This window comes from Numida meleagris, chromosome 6 (assembly GCF_002078875.1).
Source record: "Numida meleagris isolate 19003 breed g44 Domestic line chromosome 6, NumMel1.0, whole genome shotgun sequence".
In the NCBI taxonomy this organism is placed as follows: Eukaryota; Metazoa; Chordata; class Aves; order Galliformes; family Numididae; genus Numida; species Numida meleagris.
The window spans coordinates 56,768,390-56,796,173 of NC_034414.1; the positions used below are offsets into that span (position 1 = coordinate 56,768,390).

General features: G+C 47.6%; 1 protein-coding gene across 5 annotated transcripts in view; it reads left to right on the forward strand.

Annotated features, from left to right (window-relative positions):
• C6H14orf37 (chromosome 6 C14orf37 homolog) overlaps positions 3,253 to 27,784 on the forward strand; it is a 51,763-nt gene continuing 27,231 nt past the window's right edge. For 2 of the 5 annotated variants that reach the window (XM_021403093.1, XM_021403094.1), the window contains exons 1-5: positions 9,159 to 9,247; positions 9,757 to 11,156; positions 12,706 to 12,915; positions 14,138 to 14,356; positions 24,741 to 24,992. In XM_021403093.1, the coding sequence (XP_021258768.1) occupies positions 9,174 to 9,247; positions 9,757 to 11,156; positions 12,706 to 12,915; positions 14,138 to 14,356; positions 24,741 to 24,992 (2,155 nt within the window). In that variant the 5' untranslated portion in view covers positions 9,159 to 9,173. Of the gene's footprint in view, positions 3,355 to 9,148; positions 9,248 to 9,756; positions 11,157 to 12,705; positions 12,916 to 14,137; positions 14,357 to 14,509; positions 14,611 to 24,740; positions 24,993 to 27,784 lie in introns of those variants that run through there. The other 3 variants (XM_021403095.1, XM_021403092.1, XM_021403096.1) reach the window with 3 other exon arrangements.

A 27,784-nucleotide genomic window follows, 5' to 3' on the forward strand; every position in this document is an offset into this window, starting at 1 on the left:
AGCTGAGACTCCAGTATGCATGGGGATGGCTTCTTCAGCACTTTATCTCTGGGAAAATTGTGATATGCCTTGCACTTTGGTATTAACCGGATCGATTTTGTTAAAGGGTATGAAGGAAGAGCGAGGGCTGTACAGACATTCAGTTATGGACGTGAGCACTGGTACTGCTGGGCTCTATTCCCAGAGCAACTGCAACCAATTCCAGCGACCTTGGGCAAGTCAGCAGAAGCGTGGTACTCCTCTGAAAAGTGACGGTGTAAAAATGGTACTTTCCTACTCAGCAGATCTGATTGCTGTACATGCTCCAAGTCACATCTGCTGACTACAGTGACAAATGGAAGTTTTTATGGCTTTCCTGCTCTCTGAGCACTGCAGAACCGTGAGAGCTGGGAAAGCAGAAGCTGTGGCTTCTGGTGGGACTAATTGCTATGAATTACATGGGCACCGCTTGGCTTTCCACAGCTTTCCTGTTAGTGCCAATGGTGAGCAGCAAGGAAGAAGAACAGAATCCAGGGAGATTCTGTTGATTCAGTCTGGACTGCAGATTGCATTTTTTGGTTTGCAGATGGAGGCAAAAAGAAATCTGTTCACCAGTGATGATCACATTCCATAGAATCATCAAATCATTAATGTTGGAAAAGACCACTAAGATCATCTAGTCCAACTATCAACCCATCACCACCATTTACAACTGACCACAAACATCCCGTAGATTCTTTAAAGTGAACTTGTCGTACGCTTGTTTCCCAGCCTATAACATGGGGATGCTGTTGTCAGGTTCCCATCAGCCTGATTTAGACTCATTGCTGCTCCGTTCCAGTGACTGCTGTTTAACGGGAGGAGTAGGTCCCCTTAAAACAGATGCTACCAGCTGACATAAAGGTGAATTGTAAAGCGAAAATACTGAGGGAGATGTGCACTGATTTACATGCTGGATGTCCCCAATATTCAATTTGGGAAAGTCATTCAGCAGAGAAATTAGTGTTAACTATTTTAAAATTGCCTTCACCTTCTGTAGCATGCCCTGACATAATTAAGGCACCTGATATTGTCTCACCACTGATGCCAGGAGCTGCACTGTAAGGTGCAGTATTCTGATGGTGGTGAAGCACACACACAGGTTGCTCAGAGAGGTGGTGGTCCCTGCAGACACCCAAGGTCAGGCTGGATGGGGCTCTGAGCACCTGATGGAGCTGTGGGTGTCCCTGTGCACTGCAGGGGAGTGAGCCCAGAGGGCCTTTAAGGGTCGCTTCCAACTCAGGCGGTTCGATGATTCAGTTAATAAACCATAGAAATGAGCAACAAAACAGTGCTCTCAGGGGATTTCCAAGCTGAATTCTGCCTGCTTCCCCGTGCCTCCTTCTATCTGTTTTCAGCCTGCAGATTTTTTGTTGATAATGCAGAAGCCTGTGATTTTGGCAGGTTATGTGGGGTAGAGAAACTTGCAGCGTATGGGGGATTTGCAATATCAGATGGGGGGAAAAAAAACAGCTATTTTGGTTACAGTGATTATCAGTGAAATATTTAACCTTGAGAAGATACAGTCTGAGTTTAGAGTCAGTTACCCAGAGAAATGAAAGGGGAAAGAGAAAACCTCTCCAATACATTAAGTGCTTTGCAAGCTTTAGAGCACAGCAGAGCATCAGCCACACGTGCTTTACATTTTAAAAACTTTCCCGAGACCTTTAGAGATTAGAAACAACAGTGGAAGGGGCTGAAAACAGCACCTCTCATTTGGAATCAGGCTTCATAGCAAGGGGTGAACCGTGGCTGCTGAAGCCTCTGCCTGGAGCCTGGTGGGCCCATTGCTGACAGCACTGCATCCTGGAAGGGGCGTCCGTGTGCAGGGGCAGGAGCAGCTGGTGGTGAATCAATGGCTGAGCCACAACACGCTCTGCTGCATTTTAAAGGGAGCCCTCATTGATTTTGGTTTGCTGTAAGATCTCGCTGCCCTTATCCAGAGATGGAACCTCCTCTGTGTCCGAGCACTCCCACTGCTGAAGGAGAGCCCTCAGCCGGAATGGAACAGGGGGTGAGGATGGACCCAAGGGGAGTTTTGGGTCCCTAATTGGGGGATGAATTGTGTTTAACACAGCCACAGGAATGCAGCCCTTTCCTCTTCCTTTTCTTTCCCTCTGTCTCCCTTACAAAAGAGACCAAATATCCTTTCTTTTCACGTATTACCACGTTATCTGTTTTTTTTTTTCTATAAAGATGTTGCAGCACTAGAAATATTGATTCATGAATAGATACCCAGATTTTACAATTCACAGATGCAAAACCAGAAGGGACTGTTCTGATCATTTCTGATGGTTTGTTCCACCCAGCCTAAGGACTTTGACACAGTCCCACACAGCATCCTTCTCTCCAGATTGGAAAGACTCGGATTTGATGGGTGGCCCATCCCTGCAGACACTCAAGGTCAGTCTGGATGGGGTTCTTAGCACCTGATGGAGCTGTGGGTGTCCCTGTTCATTGCAGGGGCATGGAACCAGGTGGCCTTGAAGGGTCCCTTCCAACTGAAACGATTCAATGATTCTAACTCTGGAGTTCTTTCTGATTCCTTGATGGGATGGCCAGCCTGACTGCTGATACAGGTATTCCTTATGCTTTATTTCTAACACATGCAGCGGTTAGCAAGATTGCCCTGACCTACGACAAATCTGTCCTTTAAAAGTTTAAATATTGGATGCAGAATGCCACCAAAATGAATTGGGTGGGTTCCAGCTTGGTTGGAATCCAATAGAAAGCACTGTAAGAATAGATAAGCGAAACACTGAGAGTAACAAAGAAACCACTGATGTTATTTTCAGTAGCACAACAAAGAGAAAACAAACAAACCAAAACGCTGAAAAATCCCTACAGAGAACAAATTCTTCATGAGGAATGTCTCAGCTTTCCTTAATCACTTGTTTTATGTGGAGAGCCAAGCATTTGGCAGGTGCAAGCAGGTAGGATCTCACTGCATATCTGCAAAACGGAGCCTTGTTTTGTGGACCATTATAAGTGGAAGTACAGAGGGATTTGCTCGTTGGCTTCACGTGGTAGAACACAATCATAGCAAAGCCAAAAGTTTGACTTTCCTCGTCCTCTCCTGTATTATTTTGTTATTCCCTCCAAGTAATTCCCCACCAAATCTCTCCCCCCAGTCACAAAAGAAGCACGTTAAGACTCTGCTCACCTGCCCCTACTCAACAAGAACCACCTGCACCTGCTGTCCTGCTGCTTTGAATAAGCCATGGACCAGCACAGCACATAAAACCCTAGGGGAGCAGCTATGGCCTCATGGTGCTCCAACTTTTGGTTGAAGGAGGAAGGCAGAAGAATTAATATATATTTTTTTTCTTGCTGAGGGTAAGTGATGAACTTCTGAGTTACAGTAATTCTTTGATATTGGCATAGCGTGTTTATGTGTTCTAGGAGCTGATGGTGTAAATGTTTGGACTTTCTGTTGCTTGGTTAGCTGCGGGCTTCTCAATGGGGGGGAAAAAAAAAAAAACACTTGGGCAGAAGGAAGGAGGAGTAAAAATGCTTACTTGGCTCTCCTCCAGGCCTAAGAGGTGTTTAAAACAAAACAACATCAAAACATCAACCCTGAAACAAGCTATGTGTAAGATGCTATTTTAAAAAATGTTCTCCTTGTAGAGAGAACATCAAGGGAAGGTGACCTCTAAAGTTGAAAATACTGGAGGAGAATCTGTAACAGCAAATTGCCAACAGTACTGTAGGCTTTTGCTTTTAGATGACAGAGTTGTTTGAGTTGGAAGGGACTCTTAAAGACCACCTGGTTCCACTCCCCTGTAATGAACAGGGACACTCACAGCTTCATCAGGTGCTCAGAGCCCTGTTCAATCTGACCAGATTCTCCTGTGAATCTTCTGCTACGATAGTCAGAGGAGCTACAGGAAAGAAGGGGACGGCCTCTTTAGCAGGGTCTGTGGTGACAGAGCAAGAGGAAATAGCTTCAAGCTCCAAGAAGGTAGATTTAGGTTGGATATAAGGAAAAATATCTTTTACAGTGAGGGTGGTGAGGTACTGGCATGAGTTGCCCAGAGATATGGTTGGTGCCTCTTCTCTGGAGACTTTCAAGGCAAGGTTGGATCAGGCCCTGGGCAGCCTGATTGAGTTGTGGTGTCCCTGTGCATTGCAGGGGATTAGGACTAGGTGACCTTGAAAGGTCCCTTCCAACTCTAAGGATTTGAGGATTCTACAGGGAGCCTCTCTGGTTAGATTCTGGTCCTGGCTTTGGACTAAGAGCTGAAGATCAGCCCAGAGCCCAGCTTGCATGGTGTCTGAACAGGTGGTCTGGAAGGAAGCTGAAACTTCCTTCAGATAAGGAGAAAACCATGTGCCGTGTGTGACCTCAAGTCTGATGTGATGCAAGCAGCGTGATGAACCATGCTCCTCCTGGTGGAGTACACCTGTGCCCTCTGCTTAACAGCAATGCGTGCACCCTATAACCACCAAGTGCCTGCTTTTCCCATGCAGTCACCGGACCCTTTGTCTGAAGGTGGGCGAAAACCCACTGGGGGGGCAACAGATCCCTCCCAGAGCCGGCTGCTACCGCACCGAGCCCGCCTGCTTAGGGGCAACTCACGGGGGCTGCGTGGCCCCGGAGCCCCTCAGCTTCCCCGCACCTCCGGCTGATAGCTGCTGTCCGGGGTGGGGGGGGGGCTCGGAGTGCCCAGGGCTGCTCGGGGGCGGGCGGGGCTGAGCCGTCCGCCCAAGCGGGGCGGTATCTCCCGCTCTGCCGCCCCGCCCCGGCCGTGCGGCCCCGGGATGCTGCGGAGCGGAGCTGCGGGCGGAGGGAGGCAGGTGAGCCCGGGGGGGAGCGGTCCGGGGAGCCGGCTGTGTGCTCGCGTACGTGGGGGTGATGCGAGGGCGGCTGGGCAACATCCCTTTCCTCCCTAAGGAGGTTATTTATTTATTTATTCCCACCTCCCCCGGCGTTCGCTCATTTTTAATTGATTATTATGATTTTCCACCCGCCTTCAGGCTCTTTGTTCCCAGCGAGCGGGGCGCTGGGGCTGGGCCCTGCGATGGGGCTGGGGAGTGGAGGGGAGGGCTCGGGGCTGCCGGCTCCATCTCACCCTCCCCCCCTGCCCCTTTTGTGATGTGGTCCCGGTGCCTTTGGGGCCGGCGGCTGCTGGGAGAGTCCCTCGGTCCTGGCACGGCTCTCTGTCGGTGCGGCATGGCGATGGGCAGTGGCGGTGCTGGGCTTCGTGCTGACACCCAGCTAACCTGGAAATGCAAGTAGGGACAACAATGGGGTGAGTCCGTGTGTGGTGAGCAGGCGTGCTGGTGCAGTCGGGTCTTAAGCCACTGCTAATCCCGTTCCTTCATCAAAAGGCAAAGTGAGCCCTGCATGAAAATGGCCCGACAAGGTTGAGTTAATCTGCTTTGTGGTCTCCCAGGTGATCCGTTGTGGCTTGCTGTCCATCGTGTTGGGCGCTGACATTTCTGAATGTTTCTTTCTGGTTGGAACCCGAATGCTGCTGCTCCGTTCCCTGTGAACCTGGAGAATGGCATTGCCATGCTTTTGGTGTTTGCAAACTGTTAGACTCTTTGGCCCCGTTCTTAACGCCCTTTCTCCCCGTCCTTTTAATTGTTCAGAAATCTATCAGACCTCTCACTCGCGCAGTGCTGGGACCTGGCACAGGTCGGCAGCCACAGAGGGCTGAGTGCAGCTTCGAACTGCAAAGCTGAATAGGGATTTACATAGGTGGTCAATGCCTTTCTGAACAAAGCAAGCATTGCTTCATGGGTGGGGGAATAATGCCTAAAACATGCTGTCTTCCAGCAGTAGCACGAGCACTGAGAAGAGACACAAATGCTCCAAGTGGAGGTAATGCATTATGCATTAAGGAGCCGTGCAAGGCCGGCTTCCTACCAGCCCTAAAGGAATAACAATCTCCTCTCTTTGCTTATAACAATTTGTCCTCAAAGCCAGGGGAAGGTGTGCCCCTCTGCATGATGTGCAGCTGTGCTTGCATAGTTCTGCTCATCCATCTCCGGCTGTGCCAGCGTGGGGCTGTGTCGTTGGGAAATCATCAGGAGCTGCTGGAGGTGGTTGAGATGCTGTCAGAGCACTGGCTCCTCAATTGGCTTGATGTAACTGGGTGAGGACAATAGCAGATGAAATGAAGGCATTCTTCCCTGCTTGTGCACAGAAGTAGGAGTTGGAGCTCTGCAGAGCTCCGTGTATTATCTGCTGGCTTTTGTATTCAGCACAAGTAATAAGGCTTGGATAGCATGTGTTAGCACTCCAGTAACATAGCACTTGATTGCTGGCAGTTGCCTCACTTGCACATTTTGGCTAAATCTTGACATTAAGAGATTTGTGTCATTTTTTTTTGTCCTTTTCCATACCAACTGGTGGATGAATTGCAGGGCTGAACATCTAGAAGCATTCAGCCAGTCGAAGCTACCATTATCAAGCTTGTACTGGAGGTGCAAAAAGCTGCGTTCTGCAAGGGCAAGGCAGTGATTTGTCTGAAGCTGACCTGCTAATCTCCTGTGCTCTCTACTGTATCATATATGCAGGAACTTCAGCTTCAGAGCACAAGTGTCTTCTCTGTGTGGCAGAGGGATTGTGAGGTTAGTGCTTGTCCCCTTCAAACCTGCTGTGTTGGAGTGATGGTAGCAGCTGGGGTTCTGCCTGAGCTGACTCTACAAACAGGTCTTGAAACTTCATGGAGGGGGTTAATGACTTTAACAGCTGCTGTTAAGAATGATTGTACTGAGAAAGGAGGCAGCCTGGCTCAAAGAGCCAGCTGAATCTGAGACTTAGTCACCCTGTGAGCTGTTTACATTCACTCTCAGTTTGGTGACTTGCCTACTGTAGTAGTAGGTGGCTCTTAGTCTGGGCAGCCCTCAGAAATGCCCTGTTCTGGCACCTCTTGTAGCCTTGCAGCCCCTTGTGCTTCTTTTAGGCTCACTGGGTGTTAAAGGCCACTTTTCTCTGTGCTAAAGATAAAGCTACTTGGTTGCCTGTGGTTGTGCTGCTCTAGCAGATGAGGAGCTGCGCCTCCTGGGACTTGTTATTATGTGCAAGGGAAGTGTCTGGTGTTGTCTCCTGCCACCTTCCTATTGAAAGCGAGGATTACTCTTCCACAGAGCCTGACTGCTGCTCCGTAGCTGTCCTCCAGGGCTCTAGCTTGGAGGATTCTGAGTGAGCGCTGGGTACGGAGTGAAATACTGGGTTATTCCCCCAGCTGCAAGCTAGAAAGGGAAGGGCTTAATCCTACCATAGAGGAGGTGCTTGGTCAGAGCAGCTTGCTTTATCACTGGGCTAAGGCTGTAGAGCAAACTGACTATATAAATAGCCAGACAGGAGGAGAGATGTATAGCCCATTGCAGTCCGAGTACCAGGCTGCTGCAGCCAGCTGCTAAGCCCCAGATCATTTCTGTGTTAAGTGGAAGCGTTACAGCAAGGTGTTAAACTCTGTTTAAGTAGATAGCCAGGTCACCGCTGTTCATACACGATGTAATCCAGCTTCTTCCTAAAGTAGATCTTAAGCTCTGACTAATCTTTGAAGCGTGAACTTGTGCCATTATCCTGCAGTGTGCTCTGTGCCACTGTCTCCAGATCTTATTGAATGTAGAGGTCTAGGTTAGCTGAGATCTGATGCTTGTGGATTTCCTGAACACAGAACTTTCTGCTGCTATCTCTGCCCTTTACCCATGCAGAGCTGTGGCCGACAGAGCTTCTCAGCCTGGGAGGAACAGTGTGAGGCTGCTCAAAGTTCCCTAGGAACTGCAGTGATAGGCTTATACAGAGCATTACCCATGTTATCTCCTAACCAGAAGGAGGAAAGGCTCTTAATACTTCTTTTGAACATTCTAATTAACAGCTCTTTAAGATCCAGCCTGCTAGGGAGCAGCTTTCCCTCTTGCTTGTTCCCAGTTCTATTAGGGTGGAGTAAGCTTGTTGAGGAAGAGATTATTTTCAGTATTCCTGTTAACAACCTCCTTGAGTGTCTTAGGCTATTGGGAAACCTAGAGCTGGAAACCTACAGATGTGTATGAACACATTTATAATGTGTCTGGCTGCAGGATGAATACTGTGGCCCTCTTTCATGCACAGCTGAAGTTGTTTAGGCTTAACTATTGCTAAAATATCTTGTATAGCCTAAAGACTCCTGACTTCTTTAAGGGAAACTGTATTTTGATCCAATTTGCACCCTCAATTTATTTAAAAAAAGCATTAAAAACAAATCTTGATGCTTCATTGTCTGATCTTGGCTGACCACTTCTAAAGGGATGTGATGTGAATATATTTATATTCATACAGTGAGCTGGATGCATGTTATTGGGCACTACTGATGTACCATGTAGTCCTGATGCTTTTTGACAACAAAAGCGCATAGAGGATTAACCTGAAGAGAGTTGCTGAATACTGTCAGTTCTTAATTACTACTTTTTAGCAAAGAAGATAGAGGAGATGGATGGGTGGGCTCCCATCTTCCAGGAACAGGAGCTGCTGAAGTGGTGGGAGGTGTCTGTGCTGTTGCACAGCTTCTTGGTGGCTTCTGCCTAGAGCCTGAGCACCTGGTGCATGTGTGTGGCCCATGCCTCCAGCAGCTCCAGCTGTGGATGAACAAGGCTGTAGGGGGAGTGGGCAAAGTGACTTTGTACCTGGAGCCTGCAGCATTTGACTCCAGCAGCCTGTCTCGGCTAAATGCTGAGGTGGACTTCTAGGCTACAGCTAAACCTATAGATCCTGGGATGCTTAGCGTTCCTGGGGGCCTTCAGCTAGAGAAATCTCTTCTGTGTGGAGTAAGAGGCCCATTTTCTGATCAGAATGCACAAAGAGCTGTGTGACCTATTATGATAAGCTTTCTGGTTGTATCTAGCTGATTGGACATGTATAATAACTTCCAAAAGAAGAGAGAAATGTATAGGAGCAGCGGGACACAGAGCCTTTGTGTTGGATGCATTAGCACAAATGGGGTATTTCTGAAATCCCCCCTCCCTGCCCGTGGCAGAGGTTACTTCTTGCATAGCATCATGTGGCTGTGTGATGGAGTGTGGAGGAGCGATATCTGCACTGTGTGTACAAATATTTATATTTATGTACTTGCTGTTTGGATGTGCAAGCAAAGAGTACAGCGAGATGGGGAAGGATGACTCACCCTGCTGTCCCTGAGCAAAGGTGACCTTTGCTTATTCCCATGAAGATCAAGGGATGGTTCTGGCAGTCCCAGCCTTTCCTTCCTGATATCCACTATCCTTCTGCATCTTGCAGGTAAGAACAGTTCTCATGAAACTGAGCAAGAACTGGCCAAATCAAGGGGAGCTCTGTGGTCACTTGTACTTGATAGGCCAGCCTTGCAATTCTAGCCCCTTCCATAGTTAGCTTCTGCAGCTGTGCACAGAGCTGACCAGAAGCCTTAGGCCTACATGTATGACAAGTCTCATGCTGCCTTTCTCTACTTGGAGGACAAACAGCTTTATCTCCAACTTTTATTTGATAGTCTGATGTCTGTTGGGTAGCCTGGAGCGCTCCATGGGGGTGAGAGTTTGGGGAGGTCTGTATTGATCTCTGGATTGAGATTTGTTTTTTTGTCTGGCATAAGGCTTTGTGTAGGGCAGGAACAGAATGAGGCACAGGGATCCGTTGGTTGGGATAGTTAGGAGGGATCTGTGCAAAACTGACAAGTCCCAAATGAGGAGTCTATGTCATCCAGTTATTTATGGTACTGGGTCAATCTGTGGTTATGGGTGTGTAATCTGGATTCTTTTTTCCCTCCCTAGGTCTTGCTTTCTGGACTTGTCAGCCTTGTGGACTCCTGTGCACACCTCTTCAGCTATGAGTAGATCAGTAGGATTTAATATCTGTGTGGTCACCTGCTGCATCTTGCTCTTATCCTCCAGCCCACCATGCCTTGCATCTCCACTGCTGGAGGAGAGGGACATGACAAAGACCCAGTATGGCTCATGGGCAGGGAATGGGGTGGAAGATGAAAGGACAAGCATGCCGAACTTAATAAATAAGCTTGGCCCTTCTGAGCAAACCCTCTCTGAGGAGCCATCTGGAGTGTCAGCAAAGCCATCTGGGATGCCCTTAAATGAGGTTTTCACTGCTGAAAGAGAAACGCAGCCTGTAAGCCCAAGCCGTACCTTCCTAGGCAGCCAGAGCCTGGATGTCAGCACCACCATGCCTGGGGCAGTGGCTGCTGCAGAAGAGGAGCTCAGTCCCACCAACTCAGAACTGAATGAAAGTGAAGAGTTTAAGGCCATGCTGACCACAGCTGTGACCACCCTGAGCCCTCCTGTCCAGGAGGAACCCATCAGCAAGGCCACCACAGAGGACTGTGAGGTGGGGCAGAGCTCTGCCAGCCTCCTGGCAAACCTCCCTTCTGTCACAGCTGCAACAGAGGAGATAGCAGAGAGCAGCTCGTACCCCTCAGCTGCCCCCCAGCCCCACAGTGAGCAAGTGCCCACTTGGCAGCCCAGCACTCCCAGCCTGGAAGGGGCGAGTGACTACCTCATCATCCCAAGTGCACAGGCCCCAAGTGAGAGCTTTGAGGTGGGAACACCAGAAGTCAACACAGGCAGTGCTCTGAGGCTTCTGGCTTCACAAGGAGCCACCACTGTGAACCACCCCCTCGTGACCACTGAGGCCAACCTCCATCTGGGGGCAGACACAGGTGTGGGGCAAGGAGAGCAGCCCACTGCAGTGAGCACTGCCTCCAGCCTGCCTACTGACTCTGTGCCCCTAGACTGGGATGACACCAAGCTGGGGAGTACAAGTCAAGGGGGAAGCGTGCAGCATGAGGAGGTGGGAGAGGACCAAGTGGCAACAAAAGCATCTGTGATCCCACTGGGAGATATGGAGGAAAAGGAGGATGATGTGACAAGAGTGCTGCCATCCCCAGCGTCTGCTCCACCAACTCCAGGGCTTGCAAAGGAGATCAACTGCACAACCCCTGCAGCGATGCATGGGGAAGATATGCTGGTTACTTCCACAGCCAGCAGTGATGTTTCTCTCACAGGGGACTTGCCAGATGTAGACACAGGTAGTCTGAACTCTCTGGAAAACGTAAACATGGTCACAGCAGAAGAGAGGAGCATCCCTCCTTCACATCCAGAGGCTCCTGTGATGACAGACATAACATCTGATCTCTCCTCTACTCTGGAGAGCTCACTGGAAGGTAAAACCTGCCTGTTCACAGACACTTGTCTCTAAGTGTGGGTTTAGGAGAGATGCTCCTTAGAGCCTGTACTTGCTCTTCTAGAGTTTAATTGGAGAAAGGTGTGATATTCCTACTTGCAGTGGAGATGGGGACATCCCTCCCCTAGGAAGGAAGGGCTGTGGACCTTTGCATGGGGGTAATGGCTTAAATGAGTAACTTGCATGCATCAGGTACTCCTGGTGTTGGGTGTTCCTATATGCAGCGACCCTGTGCCCAAGCTAGTGTAGTCCTCTGGGTCGTGTCCTGCCCAGAGTGATGTGAAGCAACTGCCCTAAGCTGCCCCTTCTCCTTGAGCTGAAAGGGGAGGTTTAGTAATGTGTGAGCTGAGACTGGAGAGGCTGTGGCAGCTGGGGATGAATGATGTAAGTGAATATAAAGGTCTCAGTAGAGAATTAGAATTTCATCAGCAGGAACTTGATGCTAGCTAAGACGTTTAATGACTTAGCAAAGCTTTGCATGTGCAGTGTACCCCCAAAGCAGGCCCTTCAGTTTTGGTGCTCCCATAGCAGTTGAGGAGGGTTGCCATAGCTTGATTGTAGACATCTTGCCTCGATCAGATGTAATTCTGCTTTGAATAGTCTTCTGGCATGCCTCTCCCTTGACTGGAGATGTTAAGCAAGTTGTACCAGTAGAGTGAGAATGAAATCTTCCTTGCCCATGCAAGGATGGTCAGAGCAGATTTAAAACAACAACAAAAAAATCTGTGCAGAGATCTATGTTGTCCTTTGTTACAGAAGTTCCTGGTATTGTCTCCTTACTTTTCAGCCAAAGCTCTGTTCTGTAGTGTTTGTGCTGCCTTACCTGCACAGATGGCACCTTCAGCTCACTGACAATGTTTCTAGGTGGTGTTTAGAGCGCTGGGGCAAATGTTTGGGGCTGCTGTGGGGCAGTGACGTGTGCCTAAGCTGGTGAGGAATGTTACAATTGTTGAGCATCTTTAATCTTGTTTCATGGGTTATAGGGGCAGAGGGACAACTTCCTCTGTGCTGCATCCAGAAGATGTGCTTTCTGCTGTAGGAGATGGAAAGCTAATTGCATGCTGGTGCTGAAACCAGACTGATTAATTTCTAGATTAATTTATAGCCACTTGACTTCTCAGCAGGTTACCTTCTGCTGTTCCCAGGTGTTGGGGAAACATCAGCTATCAATAAGACTTGTGCAGTAAAAAATAAACTCCTCCACGCAACTTGAGTCTCACTGCTCTGAGTGCCATGCTGGCAGCCTTGCTTGACTCTTATCTTTTTTTCCCCCCTTTCCATATCATGGACTTGCAGTGCTGTGGTAGGTCTACTTGTCTATAAGGGGGTGGCTAACCAAGCAAGGATTGACTCTGCTGCTTTCTTTCACGTTATACGTGGGGCCTCATCTGTTTCTAAGCTGTAAACCAGCTAGGTCTGCTGCTTGCACCCCGATTCTGGAAATAATGCATGGGGCCAGTCCTTCAAACTTCTGTTCTGCTACTGTCAGCTGTCCTGTGAGTTGGTGCTGATGCTGCTTCTCGTTGCAGGCCTTACTCAGGAGGTGACAACTATTGCCCAGGAGGCTGCTGCTGCTCTCACAGCTGTGACACTGCCGCCTGCTCCTGCCCAGGGGACAGGAGCTGCAAGCCTTCCCCAGGAAACCAGTGGGGAGGACACCCAGGTGCTGAGTGCCCCTGGTGCCACCCAGATGCTGACAGCTGCAGGCACCTCCACGGTGAAAACTCCAGGTGTGGAAGGTAGGGTTCTGCTTCAAACTTTGCAAAACTTCTCTCCCACAAAGACACAGTGGTGCATCACACCAATTTCAGTGCTTGTACACTGAAATCTCATCAGCATCTAGCGTCAAACTTGCTTTTTTTCTTACCTTTTGGCCCTGGGCTGCTGCTGCTTTCTGCTCTTGAAGATCAGTTATGTTAAGACGTGCCAGCAGGTCATAATCTTTGTCCCAAGTAAAAATGAAGTAGCTATCCCAAAGAAACCACCAAGCAAAACCCCCACATCCATCCTTGTTCACAGCTGACTTTTAGCCTTAAGCATTTAAGCTGGTTCCTGTTTGGGGGGGAAATTACTTCTGGATTGCTGATGCTTGGTCCAAAGGAGCAAAAAAAAAAAAACTTATTTGGGGAAGAATGTAGGGAGTAAAGGGGGGTTTTCTTGTAAGAATCTAGCAAGCCATTGGAAGCTTGCACAAATCTATTGAGTGATGGTGAGTTCTTAGGTCTTGTGTCCAGAGTTGATGTAGCTCAAAGAGAACAGCTTTAAGCTGTCATGTTTGTCCAGCTGCTGGCTTGATGTCACCTTGGCAAGTACACACAGGAGCCTGTCTTCTTGACAGGACTGTAGCAAAGGGCCCCTTAGCACAAAATGATCTCTGAGGTCATTTCTGTAGTAGTAGGTACTGCTGCAGTGAAACTGCTGCTGGGCAGCACTTCTGCTAGTTCTTACATTGCAGGGCATCAAAGGAAAGAATCAATTTGCGCTGTATCCCTTGAAGTAAGGTTGCTCTGTAGGGGGAGAAGGCTCTTCCAGCAATTACCACTAATTAATTTGCTTCTGGGATTTAATTATAAATTCAATTAACTCATCTTTGCAATACACAACTAGATCTGTCACTTAGTTTAGACCTCATCTAGTGTCTCGGTGCTCTAATCTTGCAATGGGGTCCTCAAAACAATGGAAGGAAAATGTAGTGGTGTTCTAAGGGGACCTCTTGTGCTGGCTGTCATGGAGGAGGAGCTGTCATTGCAGCGAATCACTTAATGTAGCAAGGGCTGCAAATGTTTGGTAGCTTCTTCCTGAGCTTAAGCTTTCATTAAGGAGCTCGTTCTTAAATTGTAGAATCATCAAGGTTGGAAGAGATCACTAAGATCACCAAGTCCAACCCATGTCCCTCAGTGCCACCTCTGATGGTGATTTTTATATTGTTGTGCCAAACTTCTTGGTTTTTTTTTTTTGCAGATCTCACAGATATGGTCCTGGTCACTGGTGAGAAGGCTGTTCCATCTCCGGGTGGGTTGCTGGCTACACAGTCTGGGCAAACAGAGGAACCATCCAGCAAAACGATGGTCCCGGTGACTCCAGCATCAGTCACATCTTCAGTCAGGAGGACAGCTCTTCCAGTTGTGAGGAAGATTAGTACAGCTGTAACCTATGGGCTGGATCGGCTGGAGTCAGAAGGTACCACTGTTCCCAAGCCTAAAGGGGAGGCAGCTTCCTGTGGAGGGGAGCAATTACCTTGATAATGTGGGCTCCCAATTGGTCTGTCTGGCACACAGCTATGCATGTGTTACTGTTGATAATAAAATTGCTGGAAAACCTGTCCCCTTCCAGGTGGTGCAGGAAGTGAGCAGTGTTGTGGAGAATGCCTGATTTCAAGTGGAGGGATGGGCTTTCCCTTGGAGAAGGAGCAGCAGTAGCCTGGGTTTGTGCATCACTGGCTGCTGCTGGGCATCCACTGGGGAGCCCCTACCAAGCAAGCAGTCATGGGAGCGTGTTCAGACAGCCAGAGATCTCTTGGTGCATGGGGAGGCTCAGCATGAGATGGCTGCCTCAGTGTGCAGCTCCTCACGCCTTGCTGGAATGAGCGGTGCTGTATTCCAGCTCCTGTAGCAGTGCTGGGAGAGGTCAAGAATGCATCCCCTCATTAGGTGCTCTTCCAGTTCAGTTGTTCTCCAAAACTCAGTGATGCAAATTCATACAAGGTTCTCTAGAGTCTATCTGCAGCTCAGTCGCTGATCTCTGGCTCATCCATAACTTTCCTGTAGAGAACTGCTTTGCTTTTTCCTCTTCTTTCTTTTACTTCAACTCTGCTTGCTCATCCATCCCCAGTTTTGTACTTGAGTGTCTGGGCTGACACCACCTGGTAGGGATTAATCTTCCCACCTGTTTTGCTCCCCTCCCTTTATCTTGACCTTCTCCTACCTTCATATTTTACTGCAAAGGTTGGCAGTCCTCCAGGGGTGGTATGCCAGATGGTAGTTTTCTTCTGATCAGAGGTGGGGTGCCACAGACAACAGCTAATCAGCATCTTTTCTCTGCATGAAGCAATAACTTGAATTCCTGTTTAGTTTGCAGGGCAGCAGAGGCAGGGAGCCCTCCCCTCAATGTGCAAGATGCTGCAGCTCCTGCTCTTTATCAGGCCTGCTGCTGGCTTTAAAACCTGCCAGGAGTGACAGCACATGCTCCTTGCCTTGATGGATCTCTCATAGTGTGGGGATGTGGATTCCTTGGCTCTGAGGCACGGCTCTGCAGGTGCCTGTCATCCAAGGGATGTGGTGCTCCTTGGTATGCTGTGTGATTTTGACAACTGGCGCAGCTTTTCTGTGGTCTAAAACTCTTTGGAATGACTTAGACTTTGATGTGGTGAGCCAGAACTTCCCCTGGTGTTAGGGATCACAATCCACACTCTGTAAAGTGGGGCAAACACCACTTGAGGATAGGCTTTCTGCCTGGAGATGCTAGTGCCCTAGTTAAGCACGGAGGAAGTTTTTAAGCTGCAGCTGTTTTCTAATTCCTTTTGGAACAGCAATTAGTGGGCACCTCCACCTCAGGGTGGAGTGGTGTTGGAAAGTTGATGTATTCCTTCCCAAATTACAGTACCTAGTGCTTGCTCTCAAATATCTGCATGCTACCAAATGCAATATGCTCAGGAGTACTTTCCTACAGAGCTCCAGCCCAGACTGCAGGTGGATGCAAGGTCAGACGTTGCTGCTGCAGATATAATGAAGTCCCTGGGGGGAGTCCTGGTGCTTGCTGACCAGTGGAAGAAGTGCAGGCAGCTGGGTGAGCTTGGCTGGCTCGTACAGCCCCAGTGGGGCTCACTGCCTTGCCTTGCTGAGGGCCTGGCTCATCATTAAATATGGACCCCTGCTGTGGAGAGTGCTGTTTCTGGGGACCATCTGCCAAACTGCCTGCAGTTAATTGCATCAGTATATTCACCTGCCTGGCTTGGATATAACTTAAGAATCAAATTGCACAAACAAACATGAGGTGCTTTGCATAGCTTTCTAGATGGGGTTGTCCTCATCTCTGTGGGCTCTGGAGAGATTAGCAGAGTGATGAGTATATTCCTGCTTGGACTGTTCAGTGAGACTGGTTCTACTTGCCCTTCCTAGCTGAAGAAATCCTATAAGGGGATTATAGGATTTGGGGACAGGACACAGCTGAGGATGAGCCTTACTTGTCTGTGAGACTTAATGCTGCATTTTGTACCTGTGCCCAAAATTTCAGCATCTCTCTGGAAAGCTCAGCATTGCAGCTTTCTCTGGGGGACTTCTAGGATCCAAAGGGTTCAACTTATCTGTTCAGGACCACTCTATAAGCATCCCAACACTTCTTGAATTGGCTCTATAAAAAGAAAACATCCAAAACTACTCTACAACAGCATGTAAGCCCTAGGGCTGGTTCCTGTTCAGTCATCTAGGCTGCTTTGAGCACTGCTGCTGGGGCTGAGCTGCTGTCACAGGTCAGCTTTCATGAGCTGCTGGGTGGAGAGGATGCTCGTGGGAGATGCTCTACCTGTTGTGTGACGGCAGGAGCAGGCAAATAGCTCTGAAAACAGGCAACTTATAGTCTGAGCTGTATAGCTCTCAAACATGAGGTGCTCCTGGTGAATCTGGCTAGCTCCCAACATGTAGCTAGTGAAGTCCTTGTTGCTATGGTGGAGGAGTAATCCTGGGGTTGGGATGGCACATTGAGGGGCTAGGGTTCAGCCAATAATTGTGTTGAATGAGTCTCTATACGTAAGTATACAGAAGCTGCAAGTCAAGGCTGACTAATAACAGTCTCTCTTGACTAAGGACAGAATTTCACCTTGGTTCTCAAAACAAACTATAAATTGAACAGTTTTTAACACAGGTGAGTGCTGGTGTGAAAATGCAAGGAGTGCTAGGGCTGTGTCCGCTGCATGGAGCCACGCACTGTTGGTAGTAACGAAATACAATGAGGTAATGACCTTAAGCTGTGCCGGGAGAGGTTGAGGTTGGCTATTAGGAAACATTTCTTCTCAAAGAGCAGTGATGCATTGGCACAGGCTGCCCAGGGAGCGGTGGGGTCACCATCCCTGGAGGTGTTTGTGGACTGTGGAGATGTGGCACGGAGGGATGTGGGCAGTGGGCAATGTTGGTGGTAGGTGGATGATTGAACTAAACAATCTTAGAGGTCTTTTCCAACCTTAATGATGCTGTGAAAATGAGCTAGTTACAGGCTTGGGAACAGGCCCTGAGCAGTGGGGAGACTGCTGTCATGGGTACTGCAACACATGGTTAAGCAAAGCATAGCCCTTTGGCAGCTCCATGTTTTTTTTGACTTGTATAGGGAAAAATCAGTTGTAGGATGTTTTGATCATCCATCTTGAAGTGTCTGCTGTGTAGGTCAGAGTAAATCACTGTTCCTGGTGAGCTGGTGCATGCCTGTGTAATGCCACGTCTGGCTGCAAAGTCCCTCAGCAGTTCTGAGACTGGACCTGCCTTTGGGGTTAGCAAATCCCATGTCCTGCAGCTGTAGGAACCTGATCACTGCATCTTGGCTGCAGGTTTGAATCTGTTCTGTTTTACCGATCACATTAAAGGCTGCTCCAGAACAGTGGAGCGTATCATATAGCACAAAATATACTCATGGTATTTTAATGGCACATACTTGGTCTTTGGTTTTCAGTCTTTTTTTCTTAAATAATGACTCTTCAAACTCTCCTTGCTTCTAAGCTGTTGCAGTACAAGGAACCTTTCTTCTGATGTGAAGTGTTACTTATTTTTAAATGGAAATCAAGGCTTTGAGTTCAATTGCTATTTGGACCCTGACTGTATGGATTAAGACCTGCTTCATTAAATCTTTGCAACCCCATTAAAAATTTAAATGAGGTTGTGGGGTTGTAAATAAGAAGGGCACTTAGCCCAGCATGGTTAACTAGCCTGATGCTATAATTCCCTACCAGCTCTTTGGATATCAGCTGAATTGGCAAAGATCTGAAGACTTAAGACAAAGCACATGCAAAATGAATTAATAATTAAATGGTTTTGGTGCATACTCCCTATTGCTTCTCACTTATTTCTGCTGCTGAAGTGAGAGCTGCTGTCCCTTCAGTACAGACTGACCTTGATCTTCCTTCTGGTGGATGATTTTTCACTCCTACTTCTCCTTTGTACCAAAGAACCATGTATTTAAAGAATTAACACTTTTTTTTCTTAGATAGCTCATCCTGATTGCCACCACTCTGCAGGTTAGGTGGCCTGGTTCAGTCTGACCCATTCTACTCTTCTGGACAGGCACCTTGAAATTCCTAGCTGTATCTGACTTATCTAAAAAATACTCACTTAAATACTGACTTTAAGGTTGTAGTTTTCCCATGGTTTATCTCTCAGTTGAACAAAAATGACAGAAACCCCCAACAGATGCTGTTGAGAGGTAATTAGGATGTGGGTGAAGGTTCTTTTTTTAATGAGGCTTTTGTTTCCTAATCTGGGGATTAGCTCACCCTCCAGCTCTAGCGAGGTGAATTCAGCTAAGCAGGTTCCTTCTGAGTGCTCTGCAAGGAGCACCTCACCTGAGCTGCTGCTGCCTGGGGTCTCTCAGCACATGTAGGGCTTTGTTGCTTGTGAGGCTTCTCCATGGAGCTTTGGGCATGGGGAGCAGGGCAGGCAACACTGCAGGATGGTTTGGCTCTTTCAAAACCTCCAAGATGGCTTGTAGCTTCTGTCAGGATAATGCTGGAGCTTCACGCTTTGAGTGGCATGAGGCTTTGACTAGAGATGAGTGGACTTCCAGTCATCCCCCCTCTGGTGTTGGGTAGGACTGGCATTAACCTTGTTATCCTAGAGACCATTGGCTGTAATAACATTCACCCCAAGCCCATGTCATGTGGTGTATCCATGCTGGTTATACCTGTGGGTTTATCTAGAAAACAGCTTAAATCAGACACTGTCTCAGCTCTTGGTCTGTTAGTTGCTCTTTTCCCAAGTAGAGTGATTAAATTATGTACTTCTGAAGAGACCCCCTCAAATGGCTTTCTTTGCAAGGGAAAGTGGGATTCACATCTGGGAACTCTTTTTGTGACTGTGAGGGGGAGATACTGTGCTCACAGCCCTCTTCAGTAGGAAACCATTTTGTTGAGAGAAGTAAACTCTGCCTTTATTTTCCTCTGCTCTATCAACTTACAGGTCATGGTAGTTAAATCTGGACTGATCTAAATGCCCTCATTTGATAAATCACTACTTAAAACTGTCCAGTTCAGCAGCTGCCTACCCAGGACTGGAAGAGCTGCTCTGCAGTGAACTACTATGTTAAGTTGTTGCAGCTGGTGCTGTGTATTCTGCAGTATTCTGGTTTCTTTTTTTTTTTTAAAAAAAAACACTTTAAAATAGCTGTTTGCTGCTGAACCCTCTCTCTAGCCTGGCTCAGTGTGGAAGCAATTTTGTAGTGAATGCTGTTGGAAATGCAGCTCTTGGTACTGACTGTTTCTGATCTTAATACAGAAGCAGACCTGTGGTCCCTGCTGGAATATTTTTTCCTGCAAGTGCATCAGCTCCCTTGTGATGAGAGATGAGCCAGGACTGAAAAAAAGCAAGTGTGAATCCCCTCAGATAGGTAGGTTAGGATCAAAATCCAAATTGTTACCATCTTTATAGAGCCCTCTGCTGGGGAGTGCTTTCTGCAGTCTGTTTTTTGGCAAGTGGATGCTGAAGACTTTCTGCAGCTCATAAGGAAACCTCATAGTTCAGTCCTGCTGTCCTGTTTGCTCTCTTAGCTGCAGCAGGAGCGTTCCCTGTCACAGGAAAACAAATGTTTAATTTCCTCTTACCTTGAAATTTAGCTGGGCAGGGTTAGGGTTAGTGCCTTGCTTCATGCGAAAAGAACCCATCCAACTGATGTACTCTTCCCAGTGGGCTGTTTTCTCACCTGTGCAGCAGGCCAGGCATTGAATACCTCCATTCACAGGAGGTGTTTGTGCAGTGCTGAGCTTGGACAGCTCCTATTTCCATCTTAGGTGTCCCTGTGCAACCCAGAAAGCTGGGCAGGGTCAGAGCCCTTCTACTCTCCTGCCAGCCATCTTCTTCCGAGCTGGGCTTTGTCACAAGTGATAGCTCTTGGCAGTGTTTTAAATACATCAGATGGTGGCATTATCACTGATCACATGAAAGCAATTGATTAATAGGAGTTCTCCTAGAAAGGTCTTTCTGTCTTGACAGCTAGCTGTGATTACAAAAGCAGTGCAGAACATGAGCAATGTTCCCACACTACAAGTGCACTGAAAGAAAACCTTCGGTGGAGACTACTTAATGCCTCCTCCTCTTCTGTAGTCATGCACCTCTGATCCCCAGTCCTGTCCTTAATTGCACTCCTCTGCTTCCTATCTTATGTTGCATGCATGTGCCAAGGTAGACAAATGTGTAGATGTTGTACTGAGGGACATGGTTTAGTGGGAAATATTGGTCTTAGGTCAGTGGTTGGACTGGATAATCATAGAATTAGCTAGGTTGGAAAAGACCTACAAGATCATCCAGTCCAACCATCCACCTACCACCAATAACCCCACTAAACCATGTCTCTCAACACACCATCTAAATGTTTCTTGAACACCTCCAGGGATGGTGACTCAACCACCTCCCTGGGCAGCCCATTCCAGCTCCTGACCACTCTCAGAAAAGTAGTATTTCCTAATGTCTGGCCTAAATCTCCCCTGGTGCAACTTGAGGCCATTCCCCCTTGTCCTGTCACTAGTTACAAGAGAGAAGAAGAATCTTAGAAGTCTTATCCAACCTTGGTGATCCTATGATTCTGTAAGATCCCTTGAGTTCCCTGGTGTGTTTTGGCCAGCGCAGACTCCTTGAAAAGTAGAGTTGTGCTGGATAACATTTCTGTGGGTCGCAGTCAGGTGGGCGTTGCAGCTCCATAGTGCTCTCCTGCCTTTCTTAGCTTGTATTCAGATAGGGCTCGGCCTGCCTTGTAGCTCCTTGAAGTGGTAGGTAGCTGAGCTCTTGAGCTGCTTTGCTCAGGGCTAGCACAGGCGGGGACTCTGCTCCATTTTCTTGAAGTCATGGGAATAGTGGGCTCACCACTCGAAGCCAATTAGTATTGGCTCCTGATTGCTTGCAACTTTGGTGCTCATCAGATGCTCACAGGCATTCAGGCTCTGCAGTGCTGAGTACTTGATATTATCACAGCCTAAGGCTATTGTGAACCATAAGGATGCTTTGCATTACCATCTAGACGCCACTGTCCTCTAGGTCTGGTGCAAAGAACAGAGACTGAGACCTCCATGTTTTGTCTTGCCCCTTTTTTTAAAGACTTTCGTTATACTTTGTCTTTAACAGTGAGTTCAAATGAACTATTGCCTTCTAGGGAGCCTTGTTGCTCATAGAGTAGGGAGATACTTCTCCTGTGCACAAAATCTAGCAAATAATGGTATGAGTCTTCTGGAGGACGCAAACAGTTTTACACATCAATGCGAAATAAAAGATATAGGTAGCAGCTCCTATGCTATGGGTTTCAGCAGTGGTGCAGGTGCCCCATGGTAAAGCCAAACCATTGCTCTTTCTGGCAAATGTTAATAAAAGTGGAAACTTGCAAAAAAAATTTGTCTCATACTTCTCTTGGTGCCTTCTTCTAGCTTCTCAAAAACTCAACATTTCAATGCACGTTACAAGGTTGTCAGGTCCTTCAAAACCAGAATTGTTGACAGGTGAAGCAGGAATCTCATTTTTATGGGGATTCCTGCTGCTTAGATTGTATTGCTGTCACAGCAGGGAGGTGTTAAAATTCTCAATTTTTCTTCCTCTGCGTCAATGGAGGCAGAACTGAGCCCCTGTTACAGAACACACTGCTTATTTAGTCTGGCTGAGGGGCAGATTTTGCATTTTTCAATGCATGGAGATGAGGTAACTCTCCTGTAGTCTGCTTGCACATCACCCTTAACTGCAGGAGAAAATAGGAATGTCATGGATGGTATTTTGGTGCTGCAGTCCTGGTGTCACGGTGGGAGGAGACAGGATTTACTCTACCTTGGCCTTCTTAAGGTCACACTGCATGTCAGATCTAGAATTTGGTGTATGCTAAGAAAACAATGAGATACTAAAGAAGAGCTATAGAGCAAGTTGAACTTGTGGTAGGAGTACTGTGCCTGCTCTACATCTGAGTGCCTGATTTGGATAGTGTCACACAAGTACCAGGAAAACTCTTCCTATTTCTTTGCTGAAGAATAGCATGTTGGACGTGGGATATGTTCCTTTGTATGATTACCTTGCTTCCTGTATTAGGAGCACCTTACCCAAGGCTTGAGTACATGCAAGCATACTATACAAAGTAATTCACAAGGGGATGCAGATGTGTGTAAAAACCCCAAAGCCTTCTACTACTGCAGGGCTTTGCAGTTTTTCAGTCCTTTCAGTCTCCTCTTTGGAGCGGCAGCAGAGGTCTCTGAGGCGCAAAGCAGAGCTGGTTTAGGAGCAGAAGCATAATTTTGCCTTGAGGCTCTGATCTGAGGTGTGAACCTGCAGCTTTTGGGATCTGGTTGTGTGACACACAGAATTACAGAATCACTGAGGATGGAAAAGCCTTCTAAGATCATCTAGTCCAACAGTTAACTCCTCCCAACCAAGTCCCTGAGTGCTGCATGGCTCTTGAACACCTCCCTGGGCAGCCTGTGCCCCTGCTCCTTCTGAGAAGAAATGTTTCCTAATATCCAACCCAGACCTCCCCTGGTGCAGTTTAAGGCCATTGTGTCTCATCCTAGCATGCATCCTTCCCTAACCCCTGGGACCAGCAGGTGCTGTGAGCAGCCTGCCTGTACCTGCCGTCCTCCTGGTGTGCCCCTGAGATCTAATGCGTGTGGCCTGTGTTTCTTTAGAAGCACAATTTCCTATCCGTGACCACCAAGTGGTGCTGTGTGCTGTGCCTTGCACGAAGGCAAGCTAATGGCATTTTGGGGCAGGGGGTTACAAAGCTGTTTTCAGATGTGTGAATGAGCCCTTTTTTCCCCCTGGTGCAGCTGTGCTGCAAGGACTGCGCTATCCTCATCCTCGTGCTGTGGCTGTGGGGTGATGGATGGAGCTGGGTGATTTTCAGGCGTGATAAGCGGTCTTGGCACTTTCAATTCTGGTGTTCAGCTTGGCTGCCTGCTGGAGCTTGGAAGTGCAGAGATGGATATCTGCTTCCTCAAAGTCAGCTCCTGGCAGGTGTCTCCAATTAGCTTGCTAAAATCACAGGAGCCTTCTAAAAACCTTGTTCCGAGGTAGTTTTTCAGAGATAAAATCTGGTCCCTGTTTTCTCTGGCCTGCTTTTTCACCCAGTCCATCCAGGGAGAATGTGCTCATGGTCATGTTCTCCAGTGCGCTGGCTGCTTAGCACCTTTGCTGTTCCATTTGGGAAATCTTCTGCTTATAGCTGTGTTGCTCTCAGCAGAGGCACAAGACCTACTTTAACTTATCCTGCAAGCACTCTCCAGGTGCCATACTTAGGTGTACAGAGGCTGTGTATTCTGTATGAAAACACAGAGTTTGGTAGAGAAAATTCTTATGTTGATTTAATATGATGGGCACATTATAAGATAGAATATACTTCTAAAACATGAAGGGAATGTTAGGGGCTAACTACATCCCTGTAATCTCCATTCAATGCTCTGCATGGTATAATTGTTTGAAGGACGTTCTTTTCCAGGCACTGAAAGACATGCTATAGCAGGATGATGCAATTAAATTCAAATAGCAGCTCATTTGTAAGAAATGCAGGGCTAAAACTGAAAGGAGGCAAGTGTAATTGTCCTGTCTGGTGAGCTGGAAAAAACATGCTATGTTTTAAAGCAAATCCTTGAATTGGAAAGAAAGGTAACACCATGTAGCAGCATGGTGAACAGCTTGGTTTTATAATGTGCATTGATTTCCCTAGGCCAGCTCCATCAGTAAGACAGATACCCAGCACTGAATAGATTCCCCAAAGTTCCCCAGTTAGTTTTTCAGTTATTCTGAGGAGCAGCTGTGCTACTGCATCCCACAACAGAAGGGAGAAGAGCGAAGCATCATGCAATTGCTAAGGTGCAGCTTTCTTTACTTACAGCAGGTATGATGCATGCTTCCCTCAGGTCTCCTGTCGAAGCTGCTCCATTGCATGGCACCGCTTTGGCTGGATCATCAAAGCACAAAAATGTTGTGCTTTATTTTTTTGGCATTGAAAAGTTAACCATTGAAAATTCAAAGCACGTCATTATTCCAGACAGTGGGTAGCTCCACCAGTAGCTTGGGCAAAACTTTTGACTCAGTAAGATCTTGATTCCTTGTAACTAAAAGCTGGGAAGAGACACTGTAGGAAGCCTTGCTGGGTGTATGCTCTGTTCTCAAAGCCTCTCTTCTCTGCTGTGAGTTGTAGTCAGGAATAGGGTGGAGGCAGAAACTTGAGACAGGGCTGGGCTCTTCCACATCAACCCCTCCAGGTGTCTCTCATGTCAGAAAGCAGGCAGGGCTTTGTTAGGGTAGCTTGCCTTTGGAAGGGGGATTATGAGCTTGTTGATAAAGATGTATGAACCTTCTGTTTTGTGGGACCTTTCCTGATATTGCTTTTGTGTCTTCTTGACCAGAGGCCGAGGAAGAGGAAGAGGATGAAGAGGAGGAGGAAGAAGAAGAGGAGGAGGAGGAAGATGAAGAGGACAAAGAGATAGATTCTATGGACGAAAGCATGGAGGGTGACACAGAGCTGCCGGGCTTCACGCTTCCAGGCGAGACGTCCCAGGAGCCCATAGCTGGCCTGGAGAACCCTGCAGCTCAGCTGGCTGGGGTGTCCTACCAGGTTCCTGACACCATTGAGTGGGAGCAGCAGAACCAAGGGTTGGGTGAGTGAATAATCCCCTTCTTCCCTTACCCTCACGGAGGACATGTTTTCTGCTCTTCACCTTGTATGGGACAGCCCGTTATGCTGGGAGGTCTCAGTAGGCCTCCAACATATTTGGCTAATCGTGGAGCAGCTGTATTTCCAAGGAAACCTTGGCCCCAAAGGTAACTGGTCAAATTGGAACGGGTCCCAGACAATCTGTCCTGAAATTTTAGTTTGGGGGAGAACCTCTCTGCATACTCCAGACCTGGACATTCCTAGAGCTTAGTGTTGTCTGTCTCAGGTGAAATTCCTGGGGAAATTTCAGTGCCCTTTGCCTGAGGTGGGTTGGTGTAGGCATACAAGTCCAGTGAGGACAAAATGAGCTGGGGAGTTGCTAATCTGCCCATTGCTAGTTTGGTGGTGTTCTTGTAAGTACCACTGACATTTCTTCAGGGTTGTGTGGTCCAGTCTTGGGACCCTGTGGTGAAAGCATTAAGCAAGACAAACCCATAAGGCCTGTATAAAGCATTATCCAGTTTATTCCTGTTATACATATAGACCCTGTGCTGTATGGCTGGGTTAGTTTATTCTGCCTAGAATGGTGAATCAGTGAGAGTTGGACCCCATCCACAAGGAAGTGTGCATGGCTCTTAGTGATCTAGCTGTTCTGAGAGGCTCACCAAACACAGAAACCCCAAACCTCTCTAACGTGTTGAGTGATATGAACTGTTGCTTCCCCTGGATGTTTAATTCTCCCCACGTATTCCCATTTGCAGCCTGCTTGAGCGTTGTTAGCTCCCTTTGAAATAAATCAAAGAGTGTATTTAAAGAGCCCTGCGGGAGGGTTGCTCTCCAAGGGCAGATGGAGTTTGCATCAGGCCTGATATCTCCCTGTCCCACTAACTTGCTTGAAAAATGTATTGGATGATTTGCATGTCAAGTCTGTTTCATGTGTCCTGTTAACTCACCAGGCTGGGCAGGAGCTGTGCAAGAGAAGTAATTCTAAATCTTTAATGACTTTCTGGTTGGCTTTGACAAGCTGTATTAGACAGCTATGTGACAATGCTTGGAGGAAGAGCGTAGGAAACATAGGGTTATGGTAAGAGTTGCTTTGGTAGCTTTGTGCTGTTATCCTACACGTTTCATTGGTGCAGGATCTTTCATGCCTTGAAGGAAAATGCACGTTTTTTGTACTCAGAAAACTATAACTGTTTGCCTGGGTCAGAACTGTGTGTACCAGGATGGATGGCTTCACCTTTGGATGAGCCAGTCCTGGCTGAGGGTGCCAGTGTTTTGCTGCGGTCAAGAAATGCGGTGTTTGACAAACTCCAAGGTGTATCCCCATGCACAGTGAAGGAAGTGGAGGAAGATGGCACTGATTTCTCCTCAGGGGTATGAGGGCTCCTTGCCCTAGAGCAGAACCTTGTTGGAGGATGCTCCTTACAGTATCTGTTCCAGACAGCTTCTTCTGAACGTAAGGACCCAGCTCTGTTCTTGATGTTTAGTATTACTTCATCCTGCAGCCTTCATCCTCTACCTCCTTTTCTCTTTCTTCTTGAAAAGGCTGTCTTTCCAAAAATTTCAGACATGGAATAAATCGTATGGCCAGAGATGTTTTTTTTTTTTCTAGCTCACTTATATTTTATTTACCCTTGCGCAAATTGGAAGAGCCTGCTGTGAAGCCTGTCAGGTGGGGTCAGCTGCCAAGTGCTGAGCCAGGCACCTGGAGGACAGAGCAGGTGTGAATTTCTGTGCTGTCTGTAAGCGCCTGGCTGGGTTGTGTGTCACCAGATCCAAATGGTTTGGACTGCCTTCATTTTAGAGCTGTTGCAGTCAGGAGGGAGAGGCTGAGTTGACGTTGTCTTTAAGATTTAGGTGGGACTTTTGTACTGTGCTGTTTTGGGGAGAAGAAAGGGGGAACAATGGGATCAGTCTTTTTGCTTCTGATTCACTCATCACCCACCTTTTTCTATCAGGTAAACACTTAAATGAAGAGTCATTTATTCTTTCTCTGTCTAGACGACCTAAGTGGCTCTTTGATACTGTTTTCTTCCCCTTCTACAATGTGCTTTAAGAGAAAGGGAAATTACCTATTTCAGACAGAGGCACAAAGGAAACCAAGGACTTGCATGAACTCATACCAAAAACCTGAGGTCAAGCAAGGAACTGAAGAGGGTGTTCAGAGTGTCCTTTGTTGGGAGTGGGGAATGGGAGATGCCCTGTACCTGGCCCTGTTACATGCTGCTTTGTGTGGTGTGTTATCAGGGGCACTCTGAAAGGAGAACAGCAAGGATGGAGAAAATGTATAGCTTGTGTCAGCAGGAGGTGGTCTGTTAAGAATAAAAGAAATTCACCAAACCTGACAAGAGGCCAAAAGAACTGCCCACATTGTTCTGCTGGAGCATCTGTATAGGGCTTGTAAAACTTTGGATCTGTTGGACGTGTTCATGGACTCTTTGAAACCCTCTTTCTCTAAGTGCTTTCTCAGCTGAATCTAGCCCTGTGAACTCCATTTCCTTTAAGTGCTTTTCTTCTAAAGCTGAAATTAACTTGACTTTCATTTTAAGACAACTTCTTAACCGCTGTACTTGCCACATCACAGCCCTGGAGGAGATGGATCCGCAGTTTGTCTGAATTCAGCTGGGTCAGGGCACGGTGCTCCTGCCTGTCTCAGCTCACGGTGAGTTTTGGGAATAGGAAGGGAGGTGCAGAGCTCGTCCCTGGGATCTGCGAGCAGTGCAGAGGAGTGACTAATTTGCTATTCTGTACAAGCAAAATATGATTTAGAGAGGGGTGTTGTTCTGCTTAACC